General features: G+C 42.3%; 1 protein-coding gene across 3 annotated transcripts in view; it reads left to right on the forward strand.

The window, feature by feature from the left end:
• The first annotated feature begins 1,431 nt into the window (after positions 1 to 1,431).
• Positions 1,432 to 26,088, forward strand: part of YLPM1 (YLP motif containing 1) — a 56,702-nt gene continuing 32,045 nt past the window's right edge. The window contains exons 1-6 of one of the 3 annotated variants that reach the window (XR_013228531.1): positions 1,432 to 2,564; positions 11,120 to 11,359; positions 17,954 to 18,148; positions 18,763 to 19,883; positions 21,718 to 23,790; positions 25,125 to 25,239. Coding sequence is in view for 2 of the 3 variants with exons in the window: in XM_077323240.1 (XP_077179355.1) it covers positions 1,566 to 2,564; positions 11,120 to 11,359; positions 17,954 to 18,148; positions 18,763 to 19,883; positions 21,718 to 23,790; positions 25,125 to 25,239 (4,743 nt within the window). In the remaining variant the exon portion in view is untranslated. The remainder of the gene's footprint in view (positions 2,565 to 11,119; positions 11,360 to 17,953; positions 18,149 to 18,762; positions 19,884 to 21,717; positions 23,791 to 25,124; positions 25,240 to 26,088) is intronic. The other 2 variants (XM_077323240.1, XM_077323241.1) reach the window with 2 other exon arrangements.

Below are 26,088 nucleotides of genomic sequence, written 5' to 3' on the forward strand. Positions count from 1 at the left end.
AAATTTGCTTCTCTTGGTGGCTGATTCTTGCCATAAGACACCTCGTACTTTATTATTTCGTTGGGACTGTTTTCCTGCTTGTCCACCTGTGTTGCTGTTTGTTTGTTAAAATTCTGTTGCGATCCACTCCTAAGACTATGCATTTAGAAATAAGTTTCATTGGACTGTGACTTCTAAACCTGTGTATTTAAGATTAGGGAATAAGTCTTATTCTTTCCCTGCAGAAATAAGGAGAGGGGGTGGGGAGTCCTGCATTGTTTCCAGTGGTGCATTAGTGATCTGGCAGCAAACCCCAGGGAATGCTGTCCTATATGTTTTAATGTGTTGTTTTTAACTATTTCACAAATTGAACTCTGCTTTTCTCTACCAGGAGGAGTCTCAAAGCAGCTTACAATTGCCTTTCCTTTTCTCTTCCTACAGCATACACCCCATGAGGTAGGTGAGGCTGAGAGAGCCATGATATTACTTCTTGGTCAGAACAGCTTTAATAGTGCTGTGGGGAGCCTAAGGTCACCCAGCTGGCTGTATGTGGCAGGGAATCAAACCCAGCTGGCCACGTTAGAAGTCAGTGCTCCTAACCATTACACAAAGCATGGAAGAAATAAATGCTTTGGTTGACAGCGAAAGGACAGTACTAGTGCCATAACTATTCCTAAGCCCACTCAAATATTTGACTAGAAAGGTGAAATGCTCAGGATGGCTCTGTTAGATGCAGTGATATATATGCCATATATAAACTACAGCCACAGTGGCATATATTTTAAACATTTAATTGTTAGTCTGAGGAAGAGTGCTTGCACTCACACCTTGAATAAATCTTTGTCTTAAAGGTGCTACTGGACTCTGATTTTATTGTGAGCATTTAAATATTTGTTATTCTAAACTACACAAATGCATAATTTAAAGCATAACTATTAGTCTCAAGGCCTTGTGAAGGGGAAGGGGGGAGGATTCTTGAGGAAATGCAGGAACAGGAAGTAATGGCCATTTGATGACACTGTTTCACAGGGCCACAGATATATTATTCATAGTTGTAACAATAAGCCCACTCGCAATATAAACAAATATCCAGGGCAAAGATGAATCAATGCTGAAGTGCTCCAGTTAACTGGGCCGCACCTTTTAGGTTGTTATTCCTTATTAAAATATACAAGTAACTAAAGTGCTGGAGGCAGGTGCCCTTCCCCTCGTAAAAGATGTTGTCCTTCAAGACAAGCCGGACTGAGAAGATATAAGAAAGCAGTGCAAAATGTAACCATACTTTCAAAAAAAACCGCCTAGGGCAGCATGTAGCTCATTGATGGTTAGCCAGCTGCATCCAATCTCCACCTCGCCATCCCTACCGCCTCTCGCCCGTAGCCGAACATATTCAGCAGGGGGCGCTGTGCCTCTGGGCGCCCTTTCCTTCCGGAAACGCTCTATCAAGAGGAAATCGCGCTCTGTGGCGTTGGCGGTCACGTGGTCCCGTCGTCGACCGCTGCTTCTGCGGCCTGCGGAAGGAGGATTCGCGCTCCGCTGCCGGCGACGTCCCCTGAACTGCTGCCCCCCTCCCCCCCTCCGACCCCATGTATCCGACGTGGGGTTTGTATGGGGCGGCCCAGGGGTCCTACCCGCCGCCCACGATGCTGCCGCCTCCACCATTGCCCGGGCCTCCGCCGGCTGTCCTGTCTTCTGCCCTGCCGCCGCAAGTCCCAGTGGTGCCGCCGCCTTACGCGGCCTCCTCGGGGGCTCCCGCCGCTGCCCCAGTGAGCGGCACGTCGGGCTTCCTGAGCCTGCAGGAGCAGCACCTGGCCCAGCTGCAGCAGCTCCAGCAAATGCACCAGAAACAGATGCAGTCCGTGCTGCTGGGGGGTCCCCCGCCCCCCGGGGCGCCTCCGCCCAGCCTGCCGCCGCCTCCCCTGCCCAGCTCCTCGGCCCCCGCCGCCCCCTGGCAACCCCCCGTCCCCACCGGCCCGCCTCCCGCCCGCTCTTACCAGAAGCAGTTTAAGCAGCGCGACCCGCCCCCGCCCCCTCTTCCTCGCGAGCAGCAGATGCGCAACCCCCCAATGCCCCCTCTTCCCCGGGCAGAGGAGAGTCAGGAGCTGTCTCAGCCTCTCCAGGAGTGGGAGGCCGCAGCCCCCTCGGCCAGTCCCCACATGGACATGGATATGGACCTGTCCTCTCCACCACAGTCGCCGAGCCACTCTTATATGTCTCCACTTGAGACTGACTCTTACGCCCTCCCCTCTCAGCATCTGCCTTCGCAGACCCGCACTCCACCACCTCAGTCTTACCAGGCCCATTCCCAGTTGTCTCAGACTTTCTCTGAGCCACCTCCCACTGCTGTTTCTCAGACTTACCAGTCTCATTCTTATCAATCTGCTTCCCAGTCATCATCTTCTCAATCCGGTCAGTCCAATGCTCCTTCAATCTCCCAGGCTGAATCTTGCTTCACCTCATCCCAGATTTCACAGCCTACCCCTGAACCGCAAGAGTTCAGGCAGGGCAGTGGTGAGAACATGGATAACAGGTGTGAGCGGCTGCAAAGTACCTCCCATCCAGATCTCTCTTCCATGACACCCCAGGTAAGAATTAAGTGTAGATTGAAAAATCGCTAGACAAGGGGCTCAGGTAAGAAACTTCCAAAAACCGTATGTGCTGTTTTTGAGAGAGAGAACTCAAATCTAGATTTCATGTAGGTGGGAGGCACTTGACTAAAATCAATGTATGGAGTCCAAAAATGCATATATACAGCTTTCCTGGATTAAATTGTGGCTCCTGTTTTCTGTTACCAAAATAAAAATCTCATTGAACTGTGTCCAAACTGATATTCATTGGTGGACATAGGAAAGAATATTTATTGATTTGGGTTTTTAGAATTTTCAAATGTTTTTGGCCCTCAACAGGTATCTTTAATGTTGCAGAAAATAGACAATTATCTTCTATTGGTAACTTAGCTAGATAGCTACTGGGGAGCATCTTCATAACTGTTCCCCCATATTATTATTGACTGAGTATAGATCAACTTTGTGTGGAAACTTTGAATAATAGAGTTGGAAGGGACCTCATGGCTCATATAGTTCAGGGGTAGTCAACCTGTGGTCATGGACTACCATTCCCATGAGACCCTGCCAGCGTTTGCTGGCAGGGGCTCATAGGAATGGTAGTCCATGAACATCTGGAGGACCACAGGTTGACTACCCCTGCTCTATATGGCAGCCTTTTAAATACTTGAAGATGGTTATCAAATCCCCTCTCAGCCACCTCCTCTCCAGGCAAACAGACCAAGCTCCCCCAACCTTTCTTCATATGTCTTGCTCTCCAAACCCCTCACCATCTTTGTTGCCCTCCTCTGGACACGCTTCAGTTTGTCTATATCTCTCTTCAACTGGGGTGCCCAAAATTGAACACAGTACTCCAAATGAGGCCGAACCAGAGCAGAGTAAAGTGCTACCATCACCTCCCATGATCTGGACACGATAGTCCATTTGATAGAGCCCAAAATCTCATTTGCTTTTTTAGCCACCGAGTCACACTGTTGACCCATGTTCAGTGTGTGGTCTACTAAGACTCCTAAATCGTTTTCACACTTGCTACTGCCAAGACAAGACTCCCCCATCCTATATTGGTGTATTTGGTTTTTCCTACCTAAATGCAGAACTTTACATTTGTCCCTATTAAACTTCATTTTATTCAGTTTAGCCCACTTCTCGAGCCTATCAAGATCATCCTGTATTCTGATTCTGTCTTTGGTTATGTTTGCTACTCCTCCCACTTTAGTATCGTCTGCAATTTTAATAAGTATTCCCTCTAAACCCTCATCCAAATCATTTATAAATATGTTGAACAACACAGGCCCCAGGACAGCTCCTTGGGGAACTCCAGTTGTCACTCTTCTCCAAGAGGATGCTGAACCATTAGCAAGTACCCTTTGGTTACGATCTGTCAACCAGTTATCGATCCACCTGACAGAATAAGAATCCATACTGCATTTTACCAACTTGTCAAGAAGAATATCATGTGATACTGTTTTTTTTTAATATATATATATATATGTTTTGACATTTGAAGGAGAGAGTTGTGCGGTTCTAATGGGCCTAATTTTAGAGATGAAATAATGAAGGTGGCGAAAGGAAGGGACAGGAATGTTAAAAATGATTCATTTTTGTTCCAGTATTACTCTGGAAGAACTTGCATGTTCTTAGCTTAGTATGCTTTGCTGTGCACAAAGTATGATCAAGGCCTTTCAGGCTTTGGGGGCCCATGTACACTTGATTAATTTCTTGCAGATTACTTGGTATGTGATGAGATAATAGCATCAGTTTTCATTTTCTCTTATGTTTATTTCCAGATAAATCTGTGAAAGGAATTGTAACTAAATTTGATATGTGTTTAGAAGATTACTAACACTCACTTGTGCTTATCAGCGGCACTGGCTGTATGTGCTTTTCCTTAAAGCAGTCTTAATAAGTATTTTACCATTGAGAAACCCCTGAAACATACGCCAGGCTTTGAGAAACCACAGAAGTGGCATGATCATGAAGAATATGGTTGGGAAGCATAGCTATGTACATGCCCACCCAGGGCCCCTCCCCTTCCCACACCCTTAGGCCCCTCTTTGGCCATTTTGGGAGGGGGTCAGCATAACCATATATCACCTGGTAAACGTTTAACAAAATATATAAATTATTAACTAATTTGGGAAACCCTTCCAGGGCCATCAAGAAACCCCAGGGTTTCACAGAACCCTAGTTGAGAAAGCCTGCCTTAAAGATATTAATACTAGAGGACAGTGTAATATCAGTCTTGTTCTCTTAGCACTTGTGCAATCACTGCAGCTACCTTTAATTAATGTGGTTCTTTGACATCTATGTGCTTACCCTAGATGTAACAGGTGTACTCAGTTCTGTATATGAGACCTCAGATCTTCTGCAAGTTCTTTTGGAAGAGTTTTTGTATAGCTGTTCTTTGAGAGCAGAGCTTTTCTTTTGTCAATAAACTGTCCTGAGGAAAATATTACTTCAGGAATAACACCTATTGCTGCATTTATTGTCGTATTCCCCTTCTTGCTATGAAGGATCACATAATATTGAACCCTTACCGCTCTTGCCTTTGTGAATTGAACCCTAACTAGTTTGGTCTTCTTGGAAATGGGTTCAGATTTGTGCCTTCACAGCCTCTTATTCCATGCAAGGTATTCAAGCTAGAATATGTCTTAAGCATTGAGGGATGTGTTCAGATTAACAAGAGTAAGGTTAGAGGAAAGCAGCTGTAGCCTTCATGTCTTAACATGATTGGCAGCACAATTTAGCATCCTGATTATTGCAGTTATATATATTGTTAGTGTGATATGTTTACATTTTTACCTTGTATATATATTAAAAGTTCCTAAGTCTTCTTGCTATACTGAAATGAAGCATGTTTTTTGGGGGGAAATAACAGGCCTCCATGTTCATGTGTGTTGCTTATGTAGGGGAACATGAACCCACATCTTCCTTGGGCTGTCCTTGTGATGTCCCTTTAATTTCCCAATTACAAGTAGTAAGTGTGAGCACTATTGTTGACTTGTTAGAGGACTTGTTCGTTTTCAGTATTGATAATATGAGAAAAGCTGTGAAGGGTGAAGCAGCTGAATTTGCTGGAGATACCAACACATGAATGAGCAATAGGGCTTTAATTTTAATTGGTAGGCTAAACACTTGAAGCTTTGTTTCTATCCTGCTGCTGTAATTAGGATTGAGACCAATAGAAACCTTTCCTATCTACTAATAATTGACCATTTTCATCTTAGTATCTCAAAAGGTATTGAGGTTTTTGTAATATGCTGTTTATTTAAGCGTAATGAATTCATGAAATTTAATGCATAAAACTAACAGCCCTAGTGTTAAGCAATTAAATGTGCTGAAGTATAATATAAACAGTTCAGTGTTTGGAAATGAAAACAGCCTCAAGGACCTCACTAAGAAATTCCTTCGTTTCAGAACCCTCCCTACTTTCCATCTACCATTACTGGTATGGTCAGAGGGAGAGGAAGCAGCAGCAACCCTTTCATTGTACCAGGAAACAGATCCACTCAAGATGTCTCCCACAGACCTTTTTATATTATTGTTTAGCCAATATAAGGCTAAAACATTTCTGAAGGTTTTCAGTGTGTGGAGCACAGTTTCTTGCCTCGCTTTTCCCCTTGCAGGCCCAAATGCCCCGAGAGCAGCATTTCAGGTGATATTTTGAACTGTAGTGGGAGGAGGGAGGTGAAAAAGTTGCTCTGCAGTCAGGAATCCTTTTGTCTACAGCAGGGGTAGTCAAACTGCGGCCTTCCAGATGTCCATGGGCTACAATTCCCATGCGCCCCTGCCAGCATTTGCTGGCAGGGGCGCATGGGAATTGTAGTCCATGGACATCTGGAGGGCTGTAGTTTGACTACCCCTGGTCTACAGAAACATTTGTTATATATAAGTCAGACCCAGTGGGGTGGGGGAGTTTCACATAGGATAAACAGTAGTTTCCAATATTGAGGTAAACTCTGTTCTGAAAAGCATATAAATCTTCAAGAAAATTGTCTGCTTTAGCCTGTTCTAAATTCATCTGAGGACAGGGAAGTAAAAATAGTAGTCATCACAGTTAAACTCAATGGTATTCTGCCACTTCACTCAGCTAACTATGGTCAGCATATTCAGTCTGTGGAAGCACCTGTTGCATTGGAGAGACATGCCAATGTGGTGTAGTGTTCCAAGCAGTAGTGGGAGAAAACTCAAGAAAAAAAAAACATTTATGGCTTCTGTGCCAGTCCCCCACTTCTGGATTGTGCCTGAAAGTGATGTAGTGATGTCCCCAAACCCTCCTGCAGGTTGCCAGGCTTATAGAGATGTTGTGAGGTTAATATGGAGGAGTGGATAATTATATACACCATTTTGAGTCCTCATTGAGAACAGAAGCAGGGTTTAAATTAAGGCCTTTTGTTAATAGAACATGCCAGTCTTGGGAATTTGAATACATGACACCGTTGTAAAGGCAGAATAGTGAGATACAACCTGTTGTTGACAAGGCTATTGCTAAAGTTTTGTATGGTGAACAGTTGTGGGTTTGGAATACCATAGTCTACTAGAAATCATATAGAATTTCTTGACTCTCTTTTGTGACTCTTCATTGGTGGGTTATGTGATATTGAAATGAAACAATTAAGTAATAATGTTGCCTAAGTGGATACCCTGATTGTGTTGCTATCTGGGCTTGTTGCAAGATCTGAACTTCTGAATTAAATGATTCACTGTTTAAAAATGTGTTTATGATACCATCAGTAGAATATCCATTGTCTAGAATGAGCTGCAGATCATCAGTGAAGCTTTGAAGTGTGTATGTGACAACTGTGTTGGTGATGTCCTGTCACCTCCCCCCCCCCCCTTCTATTGCATGGATCTAAGATGAATTGTCATAACAAGAGTAACTTTTGAGAACTTGTTATTTCAGGGCATGCTCTGCCAAATGTTGAACTGTATCTTGGAGGCATCCCCACCTTTTTTTTCTTCTTGCTAGGAATCTGTATAATGTAATGATATCTGATGGAACCACAATCCCTTTTTTCTACTTATCCCAACTAAAAATTTCCCCAACAAAATAAATACTAGTAATTTATGTAAACAATAATTGTGCTGTTATAATTTGGCAAAGGTTTCATGGGAGATGCTTGTGGAAACTAAAAGTTCCATGGAAACTTTGCCACAAATGCTATTTTAGACCAAAGAGCCATCAGATCAGCTAAAAAAATGAGCTGTTTCCAATTGAATATGTTTGTTTCATATTGTCTCATTGTCTAAAATGTTTTTGTGCTTCAGTTGGTATCTAAAGAAACATGTAACAATCATTCAATGTGGCCATTGTAATTGTTTGTAAAAATAATGTTATGAAAATCCATTTGCACATTTTAGACTAATTCTATTATTTACTTATGCTTTAGTCTTGTTTTCCCAGATGGTACTGATATTCTGAGTTGCAAGTTAGGGAAATCAATACATCGTATATGACTGCAAGAACTCTTAAAGGGAATTAGAGTATTATACATGGGGATGTCAAAGATACAAAAACAATTTTACTGTAAGACTTTATAGCAAGAGAATAAACTGTAGTCCCTTTTAAGTCTCTAAATGACAGTTAAACAAATATTTGTTCCATCACTTTGCACTCAGTCCATTCTGATTTATGGCTAGTCTGAGGTCTCTTATAGAATGACATGTTCTTCCATGGACTTTCTAGAATATTTGTTCTTTATATCAAATTTGTGTCTCTTTAATTATTATTATTTTTATTTATTCGATTTTTAGCCCGCTGCTCCCAGTTGGCTCATGGCAGGTTACATAATCTCACAGTCATGATACAACAATACATAATACAATAAAACAATAACCCATTAAAATCCAGTATCCAGATGGTGAGTCCCTGCTCGATATTATATAACTATCAGAGGCAGTCTGGGGTATGATGTTCAGAACCAGATGATATCGTTCCAACTAGACGGGGGCTCAACTTGACTCTAGCACTGGCCCCAAGCATATACCTGGTGGAAGAGCTCCATTTTGCAGGCCCTTCGGAAAGCAGAAAGCTCTCTGAGGGCCCGCAGCTCCACTAGGAGCTCATTCCACCAGGTAGGGGTCAGGACCAGGCAAGCTTCCCTGGGGCCAGGAATGGTCAATTAGTTGACATCTGCAGAGTGTAAAACTCTGCCAGGGACATATGGCGGTCCCTCAGATATGTGGGTCCCAGACCACGAAGGGCCTTATAGGTCAGAACCTGACCCAGGCTACAACTGGTAGACAATGCAGCTGCCTCAGCTCTGGCGGAATATGAGCCCCCAAGATTTTCCAGTGAGGACCCAAGCAGCCGCATTCTGCATCAGCTGCGGGCGGTGGACTAATAACTCGTGGTTGATCGCATCAAATGTGTCTGACAGATCTAATAACACAAGAATCGCCGAGCCACTTCGATCCAACTGGCTCCAGACATCATCCAAAAGGGCAACCAACACTGTCTAAACCCCGTGGCCAGGACGGAATCCAGACTGGTAAGGGTTGAGGGCCAAAGCCTCTTCCAAGAACGCCAAGAGCTGTTCTGCCATGACCCATTCAACCACCTTCCCCAGAAACGCTAAATGCGAGGTGGGGTGGTAGTTGGCAGGGTCCTCTGGTTCCAGCGATGGTTTCTTGCGGAGAGGGCACACCACCGCCTTCTTGAGCAGTATAGGGAATTCCCCCATAGAGAGGGAAAGATTAATAATGTCCCTTATCTGGCTTCCTATCAGCTGACCACCTCCCTTGAGGAGCTAAGACGGGCAGGGAGCGAGGGAGCAAATGGTGGCCCTCACCGAGCCCAGCAACATGTCCACTTCGGCTAATGAGAGCCACCTGAAGCCATCAAACATTTATCTCCAAAGACAGCCAATGGGCTTCTAGCTCCCTTTCTGTATCAAATGTAGTAGGAAGGTCATGGCAGAGTGACAAAATTTTATTCATAAAGAAGCTCACAAAAGTCTCACAGCCAAGGTCCAAATTCCTAATAATTTAGTGCCCTCCTCAAGGGCAGTGAGAGATTGAATCACCCTAAACAATTGGGCCAGGCAGGAGCTTGTGGACGCAATTTCCGTTGCAAAAGTCACATTTTGCCACTTTCACCGCCATCTTGTACGCTCTCATAAGCGAGCGATAAGATGTTCTTGTCATTTCATCACAAGTTCTCTGCCATACCCGCTCTAGCTGTCTCACTTCCCTCTTCTTCTCACGAAGCTCCCTGGTATACCATGGAGCCTGTTTTAGATGATGGCGAAGAAGGCGTCTGGGGACGATCTAGTCTGTGGCTGCTGTTAAGTGGCTGTGCCAATCAGTCGCCAGCACCATTAACAAGTCGCCAGAAGGTATCGGGTCTGGCAGAGTGTTCTGGAATCCACCCACCGCACAAATAGGGAAGGGGTGGCATTCTTAAGCAAATCTACAGGTCATAGTGGTCTCACCATGGCACAGCCAAAACTGACTCCAGAACCACCTCTATCCTAGCCCCAAAAATCAAACCCTCAACATAGCAAGCATTTTATTCCACCTTGGGTTGGTATGACATAAGGTGCATTTAATCAACTTCCCAAGTAATTACAGTTCCAATTCATAATAGAATTGTTTTGGCATAATTGCAAATTGAGACTATTCATAGAGCATTTACTTGGTATAACACTGCCAAATAACTTTTGCAATATTATCGTGCCTGGCCACAGGCATCCCACTGATGGTCAGTAGAAAGTTTCAGGCAGAAATATATAGAAACCAGAAGAAGTCAATCCATTTGTCAAGATATCTGAATCTTCTGTTTTTATCAAACCTGTTGACTACTGTTTTGTCTCATTCCATAGCGATCTCAACCAAACCTTTCCTTTTTTGCCATTAATCTTTAATAATTTATGAGGCTGTTGCCCATCCTGTTGTTGCATTCAATTGTTGGTCATTTTAAAAAATCTGCATATTGTACACCATCACTCATTAGCTTTAACATTTGTTAAGATTCCTTTTGAAATGAAATGTTTGGTAGCATATTGTAAACCTGAATTAACTTTTGTTGCTTTTCTGTACACGAATCAACAGATCATTCTTAGTTCAGCACCCCCAAAAGTACACTGCTTCTTTTTCAGTGTAATGTCAAATTTTGAACCTTTCCAAACTATTTTCTCTTGCTTGTTTTTTTATTCATACTTCTGATTTTTATCTCAGCACTCCTAGTGTTGCCAGCCTGTGGTGGCTTACAAGAACTTTAAAATAGTATACAACAATCTGCCCCTTCTAGTACAGCTGAAGGAAGGGCATTGCAGTGAGCTAAAGTAAAAGTCCTCCTTCTGGGTACCTCAGATAAATATACCATGGGGAAAGTGAGATACCCATTGCTTTCACTAAGCAGAGTTACTTGCTAAATCATGCTGGTGTTCTATATCCACTACTCGCTGTTTAACAACTTACAGAAGTTGTAACTGGGTTTTAAAAGATACAGCTATCCTATTGAAGAACTGTGTTTTTTTTTCTCCATTTTGCAGTGATTAATCTATCTTCATTCTAGGATATGATCTTATTTAAGCCTTGAAACGACTGTCCTTCTCACATCTTTTCTGTTATAGGAACAGCAGCAATATTGGTATCAACAGCATCTGCTTACTCTGCAGCAGAGGGCAAAAGCACATGCACTGGGACAGAAGCTGCCACAAGATGTAGGTGTTGCAAGTGACACTCCTGAGCAGAGGCAAGAAGAAAGGGAACAGTCTCTTTCTGACCAGCTTTCTGAGCCCACCTTGCATTATGAACCTCTATTACCTCATTCCAAAGATGATGACCTTCCTTTGTCATCTGTTGAACCCAAGGTAGGCTGTGCATAGAGATGTCAGTCTGGGTATTGTGTCCATTCATAGGGATTTGTTTCCCTTTTTTGCCTGTTTCAAATTTATCTCTCATCATTGGAAGGCTGTGCTGAAAAAAAATTGTGCCAGGACGTAGTCAAGCGTTAGGATGATTAGTGAAAGCCATTTGCTGGTGATTGGGGTTCTAATGCTGGCCTGAAAAGCTTCCTGACTTCTTCTCATACTGGAGTTGGTTTATTTTTGTTTTGTTGTGAGTATATACATTTGCTTTTCATTTGCAGTGAAGCTTGAGAAGAACAGTCTTCAGTGGAGCACAATTGAGCTAGAGCTCTTCCCCTCCGTGGGACTAGTTAGCCATTTTGGCTTAAGAATCAACAAGGCTTATAAAGCTCTAGGTCAGTGGTTCTCAACCTGGGGGTCGGAACCCCTTTGGGGGTCGAACAGCCCTTTCAGAGGGGTCGCGGCAGGGCTAGCAGCTTGGGGTGGGTGAGATAGAGCACTTGTCTATCTGGAACAGTGGAAAAGAGCAAGATCAGTATGGTGGGACAAGAGGCAGAGCTGAACTGAGAAACCCCGGGGGGAAAACCAATTTATATACAATCATGAACAATGGATCTTCATACCATTTGTCAGTGAAATAACACTTGCATAATTTTATGGTTGGGGTCACCACAACATGAGGAACTGTATTAAAGGGTCACAGCATTAGGAAGGTTGAGAACCACTGCTCTAGGTGGTGCCATGATGTCAGTGGATGGAGATGCTGAAAAGCACAGAGGCTTTCAGAGTAGGAATACTCAAAATTGACTAGCATTTCAGAGCTCATGCTGGGTTTGCTTGAGACTGCTGTGCCTGAGGCTGTTTTCTAGAGGTTTTAGAGCAGGGGTAGTCAACCTGTGGTCCTCCAGATGTTCACGGACTACAATTCCCATGAGCCCCTTGCCAGCATTTGCCGGCAGGGGCTCATGGGGATTGTAGTCCGTGAACATCTGGAGGACCACAGGTTGACTACACCTGTTCTAGAGGATTTGGGTGTTCGAAGAACAGCTCAGCAAGACAAAGCACTGTAGTACAGAGATACTTAGATTTAATAAACAACAGTGTAAGGATCCTCATGTCCTGTCATTGGCAGCAACAATTTCCAGCAGCTTCAGTGAAGACTCCGGTTGATGCCCCACGCTGCTGCTGTTTCCTCTGTTTTATCATGTGGATCCCATTTGTTTCTCAAAACGGATAGCAATTTATGGACTTTTTCTCCTTGATCTTTTTCTCATTTTTATAAAAAGCCAACTGAGCTAGTTGCTATCTGTTTCCTCATGTGGGGGATTCTAAATGTACTGTGGGAAGTAGTAGGTTTTTAAAACTGTTTTAAGTCTATCACTAGATAATATAATTATGGCATCAAGTTCAAAAATGTTAGATTAGGAAAATATTTTTTCTCTTGTTTCTGTCATTGTTTCTGAGCGCCAGCTTGGTGTAATGGTTAGGAGTGACAGTTTCTAATCTGGCGAGCTGGGTTTGATTCCCCGCTCTTCCACCACATACGTCCAGCTGGGTGACCTTGGGCTCGCCACAGCCTCATACGGATAAAGCTGTTCTGACCGAGCAGTAATATCAAGGCTCTCTTAGCCTCAACTACTTCACAGGGCATCTGTTGTGGGGAGAGGAAAGGCAAGGCAATTGTAAGCTGCTTTGAGACTCCTTCCGGTAGAGAAAAGCAGCAAATAAGAACCATCACCTATTCCTACTCCTCTTCCTCCAAAACCTCATTATGTCTTCCTTAAATGTCTTTTATCTAGATTAAAAAGTGTCAGTCTCTTTAGAGTTTCCCTGTAGGTAAGGTACTCCAACTCCTTGATAATTTTAAGTGTTCTTTATGTATATCTGTTTACTAAGGATTTTAATTAGGTGGATCTGTCTTAATAGTTGGCTTATGGTCTGCTCTGCGCCTGATTATCATTTTAGGTTGTTCCATTTATTGTATATCACTTTTTATTGACTTGGCCTTATGCCCTTGACTTGGTGTACTGTTTTATTGGCTTGATGGGTATTTTTTAAATTATTGTAAGCCATCTTGAGTAGCTTCTGCAGAGAGGACATACAGATTTTCTAAATCCATAAATAAAAACATTTTTTCAGCTATAAGATGCCATACAAATGACAGAAAATACTTCAGAAATCCTAACTTTACAGGGTGTCTAAACCGACTGCAACATCCAGGGAACCAAAAGCATAAATTCAGTGTGCTGGAACACCAAAGAGGTCAAATACACAGCTAGGATTTTTTTATTTTTTTTTGAGACTGAAAGAAAACAGCAAGTATCATGCAGTCAGAAAATTAGAAGAGAGACTGTAGTTTGACCACTCCATCTTTAAAAGGATTTAAAAGACTGCTCTTGGGATATTTTGAGAGGCACATTGAGTGAGTGGTAAAGGGGATATGTTTTGCATGCATGAAGTCCCAGGTTCAGTCCTTGGTATCTTTAATTAAAAGATCTCAGGTAATAATAATTGGGGAAAGACTCTTATTCTGACTCTGGAGAGTTGCAGTTGGAGTGAGAACACTGAACTATGGGTCTGCCTTGGTATAAGTATGCTTTCTTTGTGTTTATAAAATCAACAAAAAAGATATTGCGTTTTAGAGAAATCTTTTTAGTGTGCTCTTGGATTCTGCCATTCTTAATAATTTGTTACTATCCATAAGCCTACTGTTTGCCCATACTTCCAAATTATTTATGAATATTATCATGTCCCAGTGAAGATTTTTGTGGGGTTCTATCACTTGCATATATCTAGGAAGAAGACTATCCATTTAGGGCAGAGTACTGCTAGGCTGGCATGTATTTTATTTCAAGGGTCCCTATCAAGGACCCAAGCCTGGATCCCCCTGAGTCACTGTCTCTTGGGCAAGGAAACCATGCTCAGAGATATAGGTTCTCCGGGCTTAATGTATACAAGAAACCAAACCTTGGTTAATCATATGAAGGTTTATTAAATGTTTTAAAGAATAATATGTTATTAGACAACACAGTCCATACAGTCCTGCAACGAGAAAATAACAATGCTAACTTCTCTATCTCATACTTCAATACCTTGTATTTGGTGGTACACCCTTTAAACATGGAAGTCCAAGCAAAACGCTGAAGCATTTCCTACAGAACTATCCATTGCGTCGAAGCCTGTCATAGTCAGTGCCACTGTCCTGTTGAATCCCAAAGTTATCAGGGCTTCCCTCATGCCTATAGCTTAGATATAGTCTTTTGCTGTCTGACTTCAGGTGGTTCTTCACATCCAGTCAGGGCACTTGCTTGCTGGAACTCTTTAGAAGCTAATTACAGAGATCCTGTCTCCCCCTTCCCATTGGGCTATGAAGTTGACCACAGGTTCCAATGATTAGCCAATTACCACATTCCTGAATTCAGCCTTGAAAGAGAGAGGGATGGTATAGACCAGGGGTAGTCAACCTGTGGTCCTCCAGATGTTCATGGACTACAATTCCCATGAGCCCCTGCCACCAAATGCTGGCAGGGGTTCATGGGAATTGTAGTCCATGAACATCTGGAGGACCACAGGTTGACTACCCCTGGTATAGGCAAGGAGACCCAATAGTGGACAGCTGCAAGAGGACATAGGCAGGCCCACTAGTATTCCCATTAACCCTTGAGGGACACTATGGGTGCTTTACCTCACAGTGCCCACTGAATCATTTTCTGAAAACTGATGTTATGTATCTACGTCTTCATTCTCTGATGAGAAGGTTGGCTGAACAGAAGCTCTAAAGGAGAACACAAAAACAATATAGCAAAGCAAAAGAAACAACAAATCGTAGGGCCAGCTGAGAGTTGATGCTGAAAGCTGAGCTGAACAAGGTTACAGTATATCATTGTTTCAGCTGTATTTCATCAGCAGCAAAAGCTAAGAATGAGAAATAAGATAATAAACAATACAAAATATGTCCCAAGTTAAAATTTCCAAGAAGGGACAATGAATAAATGAGACTTACCCTATACAGCATAGGAAACAGCTCTAAGAAGGAATCGAGCAGGGTAGGACTTGGGTGTTTTTTTAATAGATTGTCTCATCGCTGGAGCGGGCTTTTGGATTTATATGTAATTGGAGGATTTATCATTTCGTAGCCCACCATGAGATGCTGTGCAATAGCAGTGGGTAATCAATCCACATAATTAATTAAAGTGGCTGCTTTAGCTTGTCTTGCTCTAATCAAAAATTGCAGGGAAATAATATGAGTAGAGATTTTTTATTTTTTTTTAAACATAATTTTGCTGTTCTGGCCAAAATTGGTGTGTGTTACAAATCATACCGTACTGGCGAAAGTGAAATGCACACCTCCATTGTAAGTACTTTCTTCCTGATTTGGCAGTTGGACTACTGCCAGCATTTCTATTGAATGTGAAAGAATCCCAACATTACAGTTGTATGATGTACCTGAGTACTATGATTCTGTTCTGTAATATATAGGAGTAAAGTAGTGGCAAAATGGACACAAAAGATTGGTGGAGGACAGTGCATCGTTGATACGCATATTAGCCTACTCTAGAAAAGTGAAATTTATATTTTGAATTGTTACATTATAATTGAAGAACACCATTAGGACTATGTCCTGACCCACTCCAAAAATCAAAGAGCCCTCTATTATGTTTCAGTCAGTGACAACATCAATCAATAAATAGCAGAAGAGCTTAATTGTGAAAATGCACAGCAGGGAGGCATTTGCTTTAATTCAAGCACAAGGTATACCTTCCCTTCCTGAGCTGTGGAAAATATCATCCCACTAATACCATGCTGAGAAAAAACTTTTTTTTCCCCTGGTATAAAAAAGAGTTTCAGTAGAAAAATTTGGTGGCACATAATCCATGCATGAATGGAAAATGATGTGTCTTGCTGAAATGGAGAAACACCTCCATTGAGTGACTTCCCAGTACCATGCCTCCTTTTTAGTCTATGTTCTACATGTAGATTACAACATTTTGTGTCTTAATATTTTTTTATTTATTGACCCTCTATATTGCCATTGACAGCACCACAACAGCCTGTTCTATCCTTTCTGTGGATTTCATCATAGCAAGGGATATTTTCTGATACAAATGCTGTATCTCTGCTCACTTTTACTATGAAGCATTCATGGTATTGAAATGGGTGGCAAGAATTCTGTTGCCAATTGGAAGTCCCACCCCCCCCCCAAAAAAAAAACTTGCCAACAATAATATTTTGTTTCTTAAGTGTTATTTTAAATTTCCATTTGAGAATATATAATCTGTTTTCAACCACACATGTTAGGAATAGAAATTCTCAAGTTTGTCATCCACAGTGCTTGTTTGTTAATATGGTTAATCAGTATCATCCATCAGGAATCATGATGTTGCTAGTGCTATTTTGGATGTTTCTCATACAATAGCAATATCTGTTAAATGATCTCTGTCAGGCCAAACATGTGAACTAGTACCTGTTAGATTGTTCTGTTTCTACTGGATTAGATGAGTTTCTGCAGTTCATTTGATGACACATAACACAATTAGTTGAAAACAGAAAAGGAGAGAGAAAGACAGACTGCCTTGTATTTGTTAAACAATTAAAGTTGTGTTAATATAGTAAGTATATCATTTATTGCACAGTTTACTTGAATACTTTTGTGTTGCTCCAGTCTAAGCCCATTAGTTTCTCTGGATTTATAGTATAGTAGCTGAGTATAGGATTGCAGTTTATTAGTCTTCACCTAGCATTCAGTGTTATTCATATTGTATGGACACCCAACCTTTAGGGCCCTAGCTGTTTTTAAGTTAGGATTTTTTGTTCCTGTCCTTTCAAGTTTTTTTCCCTTTATGGTTCTCTTCCTAATTTATTCCAGAATATCCTGGATCCCAGTCCAGAAATTGTCTAATCTATGTTTGATAGTAGTTTGTATCAAGGTAACTGTATAAACTATGTGAAAGTTTTGGAATGAAATAAAAATCGTAAACCATCTTCTTTGTAAACCTAAGAAATATAAATAATCCTGCTGTATTTCATATTTACAGATAATATGCAATTGTGGCATGCAGTTATATAACAGCATGCTTGAACCAGGAATTAACAAGGAAAATATGTGTAAACTGGGGCACACAAATACATCATTGATTGGATCAAAACCAGTCCTGAACAGAGGTAGTTTGCAAAAGGGATCCTTGTGTTATAGAAGGAATCTCATGCTTCAGGAAGTCTGCAGAAGGGACTTTGCTGTGTGGAAGGGAACAGCATGAGATGTGCACATAGCCAAAAGGAAGAACTGGAAGGAATTTTCACTCTTCCATGAGCAGATCAGAGTTTGCACAAGAAATATCTGCTGATTTTTCCCCTTTCCACTGCAGTCCTTTAACCAGATTTCTTGTCATTTCTGGAGGTCTTGTGCTCCTCAGTGGATGCTTTCCTAGAGACACAGGGAACTGCAGCTGGAAGGGTAGTGTGGTAAAGATGCCTTCCGTGCAAAGGCTCTATTGAGCATTAGTTGTATAGTATCTTTAGTGATGAAAGCCATACAGCACCTAGGCCTTATGTTTCATCAACATTTCGGTTGGTTCTGACATTTATTTGTGTCTTCAGCTGAGCATTGAACCGCCAGAGGATCCTGAGGAAAGCTTGAGGTTGCAACAGCTGCAGGCTGCAGCGACCCAATGGCAGCAGCATCCACAGCAGCGAGTGGGCTTCCAGTACCAGAGAATCATGCAGAAGCATTCACAGTTGCAGCAGATTCTGCATCGCTATCAACAGATCATACAGCAACCACCTCATTTGCCCGTGAGTCATTAAAGGAGCAGGATTAGATTCCTTTGGTCTGCTACTTTACTGTTGTTACTGTGCTTTAATGATGAGTGTGATTATAGTTCGTAATGGTCTATTTTATCTGAGTAGACTTCTGCCTGTTGGCTAAATGTTAGCTTCTTAGTCATTAGATTTTACATTCCAGTATAAAGGGCAGGGGGAATATTCAAACTGCAATTCTATTTGAAAGGCAGTTTACCGAAACAACTCCTGTTTATTTCAGTGGGACTTAAGCAAGCAGTATGTTTAGGATTAGAATGAAAACTATGGTGTTTGTACATTTGTTGCTTGTATAATTTTATTATATTGTTTTTATTCATAAATCTCCTTGAGCAGGTTTCCAGAGATGAGCTTAAGCATTGTCTCAATATGTAAATAATAAATGATAGCTACTTCATGCTCTGACAGTAACAGAAAATAAAGGAAAATTGTGTTTCGAGGCTCCAGTGTATGGCTTAACCATCCGAGCACCATAGCAATTCAGCTGTGACAGCATTAAGTGTTTCATTTGAGATTGTAGATCCAGGTTTCTACTACATTGACTACATGAAATAGTTTGTACCTTTGTTATTACTTTCACTTTCAAACAGACAATGTCAACAGAGATGCAGCTACAGCATTATGAGGCACAGCATAAAAAATTCCTGCCACTTTATAAGGAGTGGGAACGGGAATTTCAGCAGTGGCAGGATCAGCTCCATACCTATCCTCACAAGGACCAGCTTCATGAGTGCGAGAAACAGTGGAAGATATGGCAGGGACAGATGAAAGCCACTCAGAACCACCTGCAGGAGAAAGTGAAGTCCCTTCGGAAGATGAACAGTCAATATGCTGGGAGCACAACTGTTCCACCTCAGTTTTCTCCATATTCTCAACCCCCTCAAGGTGGCATGCCTATTATGCCTTCGACGTTGCCCTCAACAACACTGCCCATGTCATCTACCGGGTTCTCTTCTGGTCCTCACACATCTAATATCTCTGGTCCGAAAGAATCCGGTCCTCAGAGTACCCAGATCACTGAAACTGCAAGACCAGCTGCATTTTCTTCCTCAGCGGCTTTTCCATTTAAATTGGCCGAGCCATCCGCTACTTCCCATACAACAGAGGTTGCCAGGCCAGCTCTACTTCCTACCCCCACATCTTCTCCCTATACATATAAACCAACAGAGCCGCTTGCTGCCTCTCAGTCCATTGAGACAACCAGACCAGCTCTCCTTCCTACCCCTGCCCCTGGTTCTTTTCCTTTTAAAATGACCGATTCTTCAGCTACTTCCCAGGTCACTGATATGGGCAGGCCAGGTCTCCTTCCTACCCCTACTGTTGGTTCCCTTTCATTCAAAATGCCTGATTCACCTCCAACCTCCCACGGCAGCGAAGCAGCAAGGCCTGCTCTACTTCCTACTCCTCCTACGCCTTTTTCTTATAAAGCTTCAGATCCATCGACCGCTATGTCTTACCACCCGAATGTGACATCATCTGCTTGTTCTTCTGATCAAGGCAGTTCTTGCATTCCATTGGGCAAGCAGGCAATGCCATTTGGTTCAGTCTCATCTGAACTAGGCCCTGCTGAAGTGAAGCCCCCTTCTACGGTATCCTCATCATCTGCAGCCACCACCACTGCCACCACTACTTATCAGAACAAACCAGTGAGATCAGCTGCATTTCCTGAAACTCCCAGAGGATCTTGCTTTGATGGTCCCAGGGGTCCAAGGTAGGATTTAGCCCATTGATGGTTTTTAAACATTATTGCAAGGTTGTACAACTGTGTAGCAGAATAGGCTGTTAAAGGTTTATTTTCACTGTAGTTCTGCTGTATTAAGCACTGTAGAGGTGAGACATTTGATGTGAATTTGCTTGCCACATGATATGATCACTGCCACCAATAATATCCCTGTTTGGGATTTAATACTGTCTCCTGGTACATATCAGATACTCCTCTGGAATGACTCTGGAGGGCCTGGAGGTGTGCAGATCTGCTTTGTATTTGAGAGAGATCCTTTGTTAAAAGTTAATCTTGAGACTGTGCTGTGGGGATTGGTAGTAATTTGTGGTCACTTTTGCCTTATTTACCCAATATGTCCTGTAACAGAAACAATCTGCTTTCTTTTCACTACTTTTTAAGTCAAGCTTGTTTTACAAATGGGGCAGAAGGGGGGGGTGTTATATTAACTTCATGGATTCTTAAATGTTTATTCCTTCTGTACTGAAATGTATTGTTAGTCCCATTAAGACCAATGGAAGTTGTTGCAAAGTATGTGCATGTACATAGGGTAATATCCTTAATGTTTTTCTGCATGGTGATCAAGAACATAATTTATTTGATTTTGAAATGTTTAGCAAATTCTTTGACTATATATCCCTTTGGAATTCAGGATCAATTTTTCAAGCATACACGTAAATAATTTGCCTGTTTCCCAGCATGGGATCTTTACAAACTAGAACTGACATTCTTCCATGCAGAAAGTAAGATTAATATTCAGTTGGAATCTCACAGGTCTGAGAATCCAGCTTTCCATTAAGGAGCTTCAAAGATGCAGTGTCCTACACACCTAAAACTAATTTTTTTTAAAAAAAAGAGCTCTGTCCATAGACTTTTATTTGTTTTGTTTATATCCCACCTTGCTCCCCAATGGGAACCCAAAGCAGCTTTGATCATTTCCTTCTTCTTCATTTTATCCTCTCAGCATCTCTGTGAGGTAGGTTAGGCTGAGTGTGAGTGACTGGCCCCAAGGCCTCCCAGCAAGCTTCCATGGCAGAGTGGGGATTTGAACCTGCATCTCTCAGATCCTGGCCTGATACGCTAAGCATTATACCACACTGGTTTCTAGCACCATGTGTAGTTTAAAAATCTAGATTGCGTGACAGTTTTGCTTACTATTTTGAAAGGTGCAAATCATCCAGTACTTCCCTGAAGCTAGGGTACTTTCAGCAGAATTATTTCTTTCATATAGCAAGCAATGAACATTTTCCTCCATAAATATCTTGATATTTTGATATGCTCTAACTACCAGACAGTATGTTGTGTGGGAGATCTCTAATCAGATCTTCTGAAATGTTTATTTTTACTTAATTCAGGTACACCGATTTGAGCCGGTCCATCAGGATGGGCAGTGTAAAAATCATATAAATAAAGATGGATGCTCTGATGTTGATGAAGAGGGGTTTTTTACTCTTTTCCTAATATGTTTCTTATATAAATGACGGTGTTTATAAATTTTAATATTTTCCTTTGTTGCACCAAGGTAGAGACATCCAGATACCAAAACCTCGTTTCAGATCTGCTGCTTCGGACATGTGTAAATTTGCAGCTGATCATATTTTAGGGAGGGAAAGCCCATTATTTGTTTTTATGCTACATAAGTAATTTCCAGTTTCCTGGTTAATAGTGAGGCTCATTACTTTGTGAGGCTTAAATTTGGCAGATAATTTCCTGCCAACCATGTGGGTTCTGTTGTAAGCAAGTCTAACTGAACTGCCTTAACTATTAAAAAATCAGGGTATTTTTATGCCACCCTTGAATCAAATGTCTCCTTGTAAACATACAGGTTTGATGGACCACGAGGAAGGAGCTTTGAGAGATTTGAAGCTCCAAGACAGAGAGGGCCCCATTTGCAAGGCCAGCGTCTAGAAGGTCCGAGACCAAGGCTTCAAAATCAGCATATGGATGGGTCTTCCGGCAAACAAGGGACAATCCCCCGAGGCCCAGCAGCAGCATTTTATTCTTCAGGCACATCCCAAATGCAGGCTTCCCAGGCAACTGGACCACCTTGGCGGGGGACTAGGCCGCTTTCTGGACAGCCGCATCCCCAGGCAGATAATGACTCCTTTAGTGATGTGGCCAGCAATCAGGCAGATAGTAAAAATTCTGGTCCACCTCAGCCAGGGAAAGGCCCATCTACCATGCACCCAAATACCCCCAGAACAGAGGGCAAAGAAGTGACATCGGAAGCAAAAAAATGGAGCAGCACTACAGAGTCTGGACTGCAGACAGAAGCATCAAAAACAGCTCCTTGTGCTTCATCAGTTTCTACTCATCCTCCAAAACCTGGAGGAAAAAAAGCATTGCTGCCAACTCCACTTGGAAATAAAGACTTGAACTCCACAGAGAATAAATTAGCTTCATCTGAAAATAATCAGAACAAAGAACCATCTAAACTAGAAAACAGAACAAGGGGACAAACTAAGCCTGGAGATAACCAGGCGAAAGTACCAGCTGGCAGAGGTAGGGGCCAGGCAAGGATAGAAGATACAAAGGGTAGAGGCCAGACCCGATTAGAAAATGTCAGGGGCAGGGGAATGCCAAATAGAGGTAGAGGCAGAGGTCAGACTAGGGATATAGGTGGCAGAGGCTTAAACAGTGGAGCAGAAATCCATGAGAAGCTGCCAGAGAGACAGCCAGGCAGCTGGGAAACAGGCAACCAGGAGAAAGTACTGGGCAGGCAGTCCAGGAGCCAGGACAGAGGATTGCCAGCTAGAGATGGGGAGCCAGGTCATCGGATGGGCAGCAGAGAGAGAGGCCGTGCACATAGCCGTGAGAGGGAACCAGCCAGACGGCCTAGTAGCCGAGAGAGGGGACTGGATCGGCAGACTAGTAGCCGAGAAAGGGGTGCTAGTCGACAAGCTGGTAGCAGAGAGCGAGGCTCAGATCGGCAACCTAGTAGCCGAGACAGAGACTCAGTCAGAAGGCCTAGTAGCCAAGAAAGGGAACTGCATAGGCATGATTTAGGTCTTGCAGGCAGTACTGAAAATTTACCTCCATTCCGTGATGAACCACGCAGGCCTCCATGGGCTTATGGAGATCCAGGCATAGAAGAAGGACATCCATTTGAATACGGAGACGCTCCTCCTTTAGAGCGCAGGCGATTGGAGGATTGGGAAAGTGACAGATACTGGCCTGAACGTGACCGCCGGTATCGTGATGGACCTATCGATCCATACGAAAGAGATGATTCATTAGTACATCGTCGTCCTCTTTCACCTCTTCCCCCTCTACCTCCTTTACCTCCATTGTCTGGTGACCTTGATAGACGAGATCCATTTTGGGATGACTGGGAAAGGCCAGTGGCTAGGGAAAGGGAGATGGACAGAGATATGGACAGGATCAGAAGACCTTTGGATACATATGATTGTGATTTTGAAAGAGACTGGGACAGAGAATACTTAAGACCACTGGGTGACAGAGATACACTGAATCGTGATCTAGACATACCTCCTCTCCCACCTTTGCCTCCCCTTCCACCGCTTCCTCCCTTGGACAGGTATCGTGAAGACCGATGGATGGAGGACAGAGAGAGAGATTTCTATGACCGAGATCCCAGAGATAGAGGAGAACTTAGAATCCGAGAGTATCCAGATACATGGAGAGAGCCATCTGACTTTCCTCCTGAGAGGGGTGATTGGGAGAGGAAAAGACTTCCAGAGAAATGGTATCCAGAGGACATAGATAGATTCCCACCTTTAGACGATATGGAGCCACCACCTCTGCCACCACTCTCATCTGACATACTGGGAGAAGAGCCAAACTCAGCTTCTGACCAGTCACTAGGAGGAGTAATGGTCCTTAGTCAAAGGCAGCATGAAATAATCTTGAAGGCTGCCCAAGAGTTGAAAATGCTGAGGTGAGCCGGTTGTTTACTGTGCAATAACTTCTATTTTTCTCAGTCTATATTAATGAACAACTCTCCCCCTTTCCCTCTCCCTCTCCCCTTTCCTTCTCAGAATGTTAAGTAAAATTAGGGTATTACATGAGACTGATAAAAGGAAAAACTTTTGGGTAACTTAGCTGGTGATGGCCATTGTTATTCTAGGATCTAGTCAAGGAATGCAGAGCAGGAGATTCTTGCTTTTAAAGACTTGTGACAGGGTAGGGGAGCTCTGTGGAATTAAAAGTCTGTGGAAAGGAAATGGTCGGCCTTCCATGCTGTCTGGCAAGAAGAGTCACTTCACCTCTTGATCCAGTTACAATGCATACGGAAAGTAATGCTAGGACAGATCAGAGGCCTGTGCACCTCCTGAAATTTGTCCCCCAGAGGGAAGTCTCCTTGTGAATGAGTAGGACTAGACCAAGAATTGAGTTGTAAAAGCAACCCTTCTTCATATGCAGCAGATAAAACAGAAATAATGCCATTTCTGTTTTACTCAGTATAAATGAGTTGTTGAAAGCCATCCTCTGAAACAATGGATGGTGTTCAGATTATATGCTCTACTACATTGCATCCTATTGGATGCATTAAATTCTCATCATATCAGTGGATATGTCTTGACATGGTCTTGTTTCTGATAGTAGATAAAGGAGAATTAATGAAACTTGGAGATCTTTGTATCTTTATGTTCCTGTGATAGAATGGTGGTAATTTTTTGTCACCTACTAGGCTGGATGGTATAAATGTTCAGATAAGAATCTTAGTATTCTTAGAATTTTTCTGCATGCTGTTGTTACTCTTGATTTTCTCAGGAGTTGACCCACAACCACTGGAATCTGGGCAGTTTTACTGCAAGTCTGAAGCCAGTTCATTTTCTTCCACATGTGGCATAAATAATGACAGTTGTCATTGGTGCTGTTAACGGTGGCATCATAGCACCCTCCTTATTTTTTTTAAAAGCCCTAAAATATTGATATAATGCTATAGCGTTGTAGTTTAAGCAAGTTTTCTGTTTTCCTGGCCTTATACACTGAAGCAGTCAGAGGCCAAAACTGATGGAAAAGCTCTGTGTCGAAAAGCCCTTAGTGAAGGCCGCCATTTTTTTTGTTCTTCAGCAAGTTGATATTGTCAAGAACTGTAACAGTTGATTTGAGACAAGGGCATAAAAATACATCTTGGGGGATAGCTGTTGGCTGCTCATACGTGACATTAAATTACTAAATGTGCTGGATTAGTCAGGCATGTGTGTTACTGGTATGGATTCTTAAAAGGGATACTTATGGCAAATGCTGTACCTTCTGGCTCTGCAGAGAACAAAAGGAACAAATGCAGAAGATGCAAGACTTTATTCCTGAGCCTGATCTGCCACCACAGGAAATGACTAGAGTGCCAAGTGCAGTGCCTATGGGGCAGGAGAACTTCCAGGCAAGTTTACTGTCAAGTGCATGTTGGGTGAGGGGCAGCTGCAAGGGCAAGTTTGTTGTGGTGTGTCTTCATCTGTATTGGCTTTTAAATGTTGTCATCTGTCCTCTAGAAAAACAAGTCCAAAATCACATTTACATAATTGACATAAAACATTGTCATAAAATTAGAATACAATATAAACATAATGTCCTTAACAGTCCAGTAAAAACAAAGGTAAAATTTAAAAGTTCAGAAGCTATAGTTATCCTCTGTGATAGACTTATCTATTTTTTAATTTATTTATAAGTGGTTTGCCTGTACACCTCGAATAAAACGTTGTTGGACTTAAAGATTCCACTAGACTCGAAGTCTGTTCTGATGCTTCAGACGAATGCCGCTACACACCTGAATTTATTTATTTATGTTACTTCTGTCTTCTTTTTTTCACTGAGACTCATGGCTGATTACGCAGCCTGATAGGATGGGAATAGCCAGTAAACCTCTTTGTTTCCAAGATGGAAATCGAAACCATCGTGTCACCAGTTGTTTGGCTGTATTTATTGACTGTTGTGAACTGCCCTGCGACGGCAGGGCCGATAGGGACAGTTTATAAATTTAATAATAATAAATAAATATAGCAATAAATAATAATAATAATGTTTATTTGTACCCCTTTAAAACACTGAAACATTTTGAAGTTAAAAGGCCACCTTTTGATGCCCAGCAGTAGAATCCGCAGTCTCTTTCCCATGATTAGAGCATTCTTCCTGAATAATTCCATTATATCACAGTCTTACTATCTTAAAAGTTGTATGAAGCAACGATGGTTTGAAAAATAGCTTTGGTGTATGTACTGTTTTTGACAATGAA

Source organism: Paroedura picta, chromosome 2 (genome assembly GCF_049243985.1).
Source record: "Paroedura picta isolate Pp20150507F chromosome 2, Ppicta_v3.0, whole genome shotgun sequence".
Taxonomy (NCBI): Eukaryota; Metazoa; Chordata; class Lepidosauria; order Squamata; family Gekkonidae; genus Paroedura; species Paroedura picta.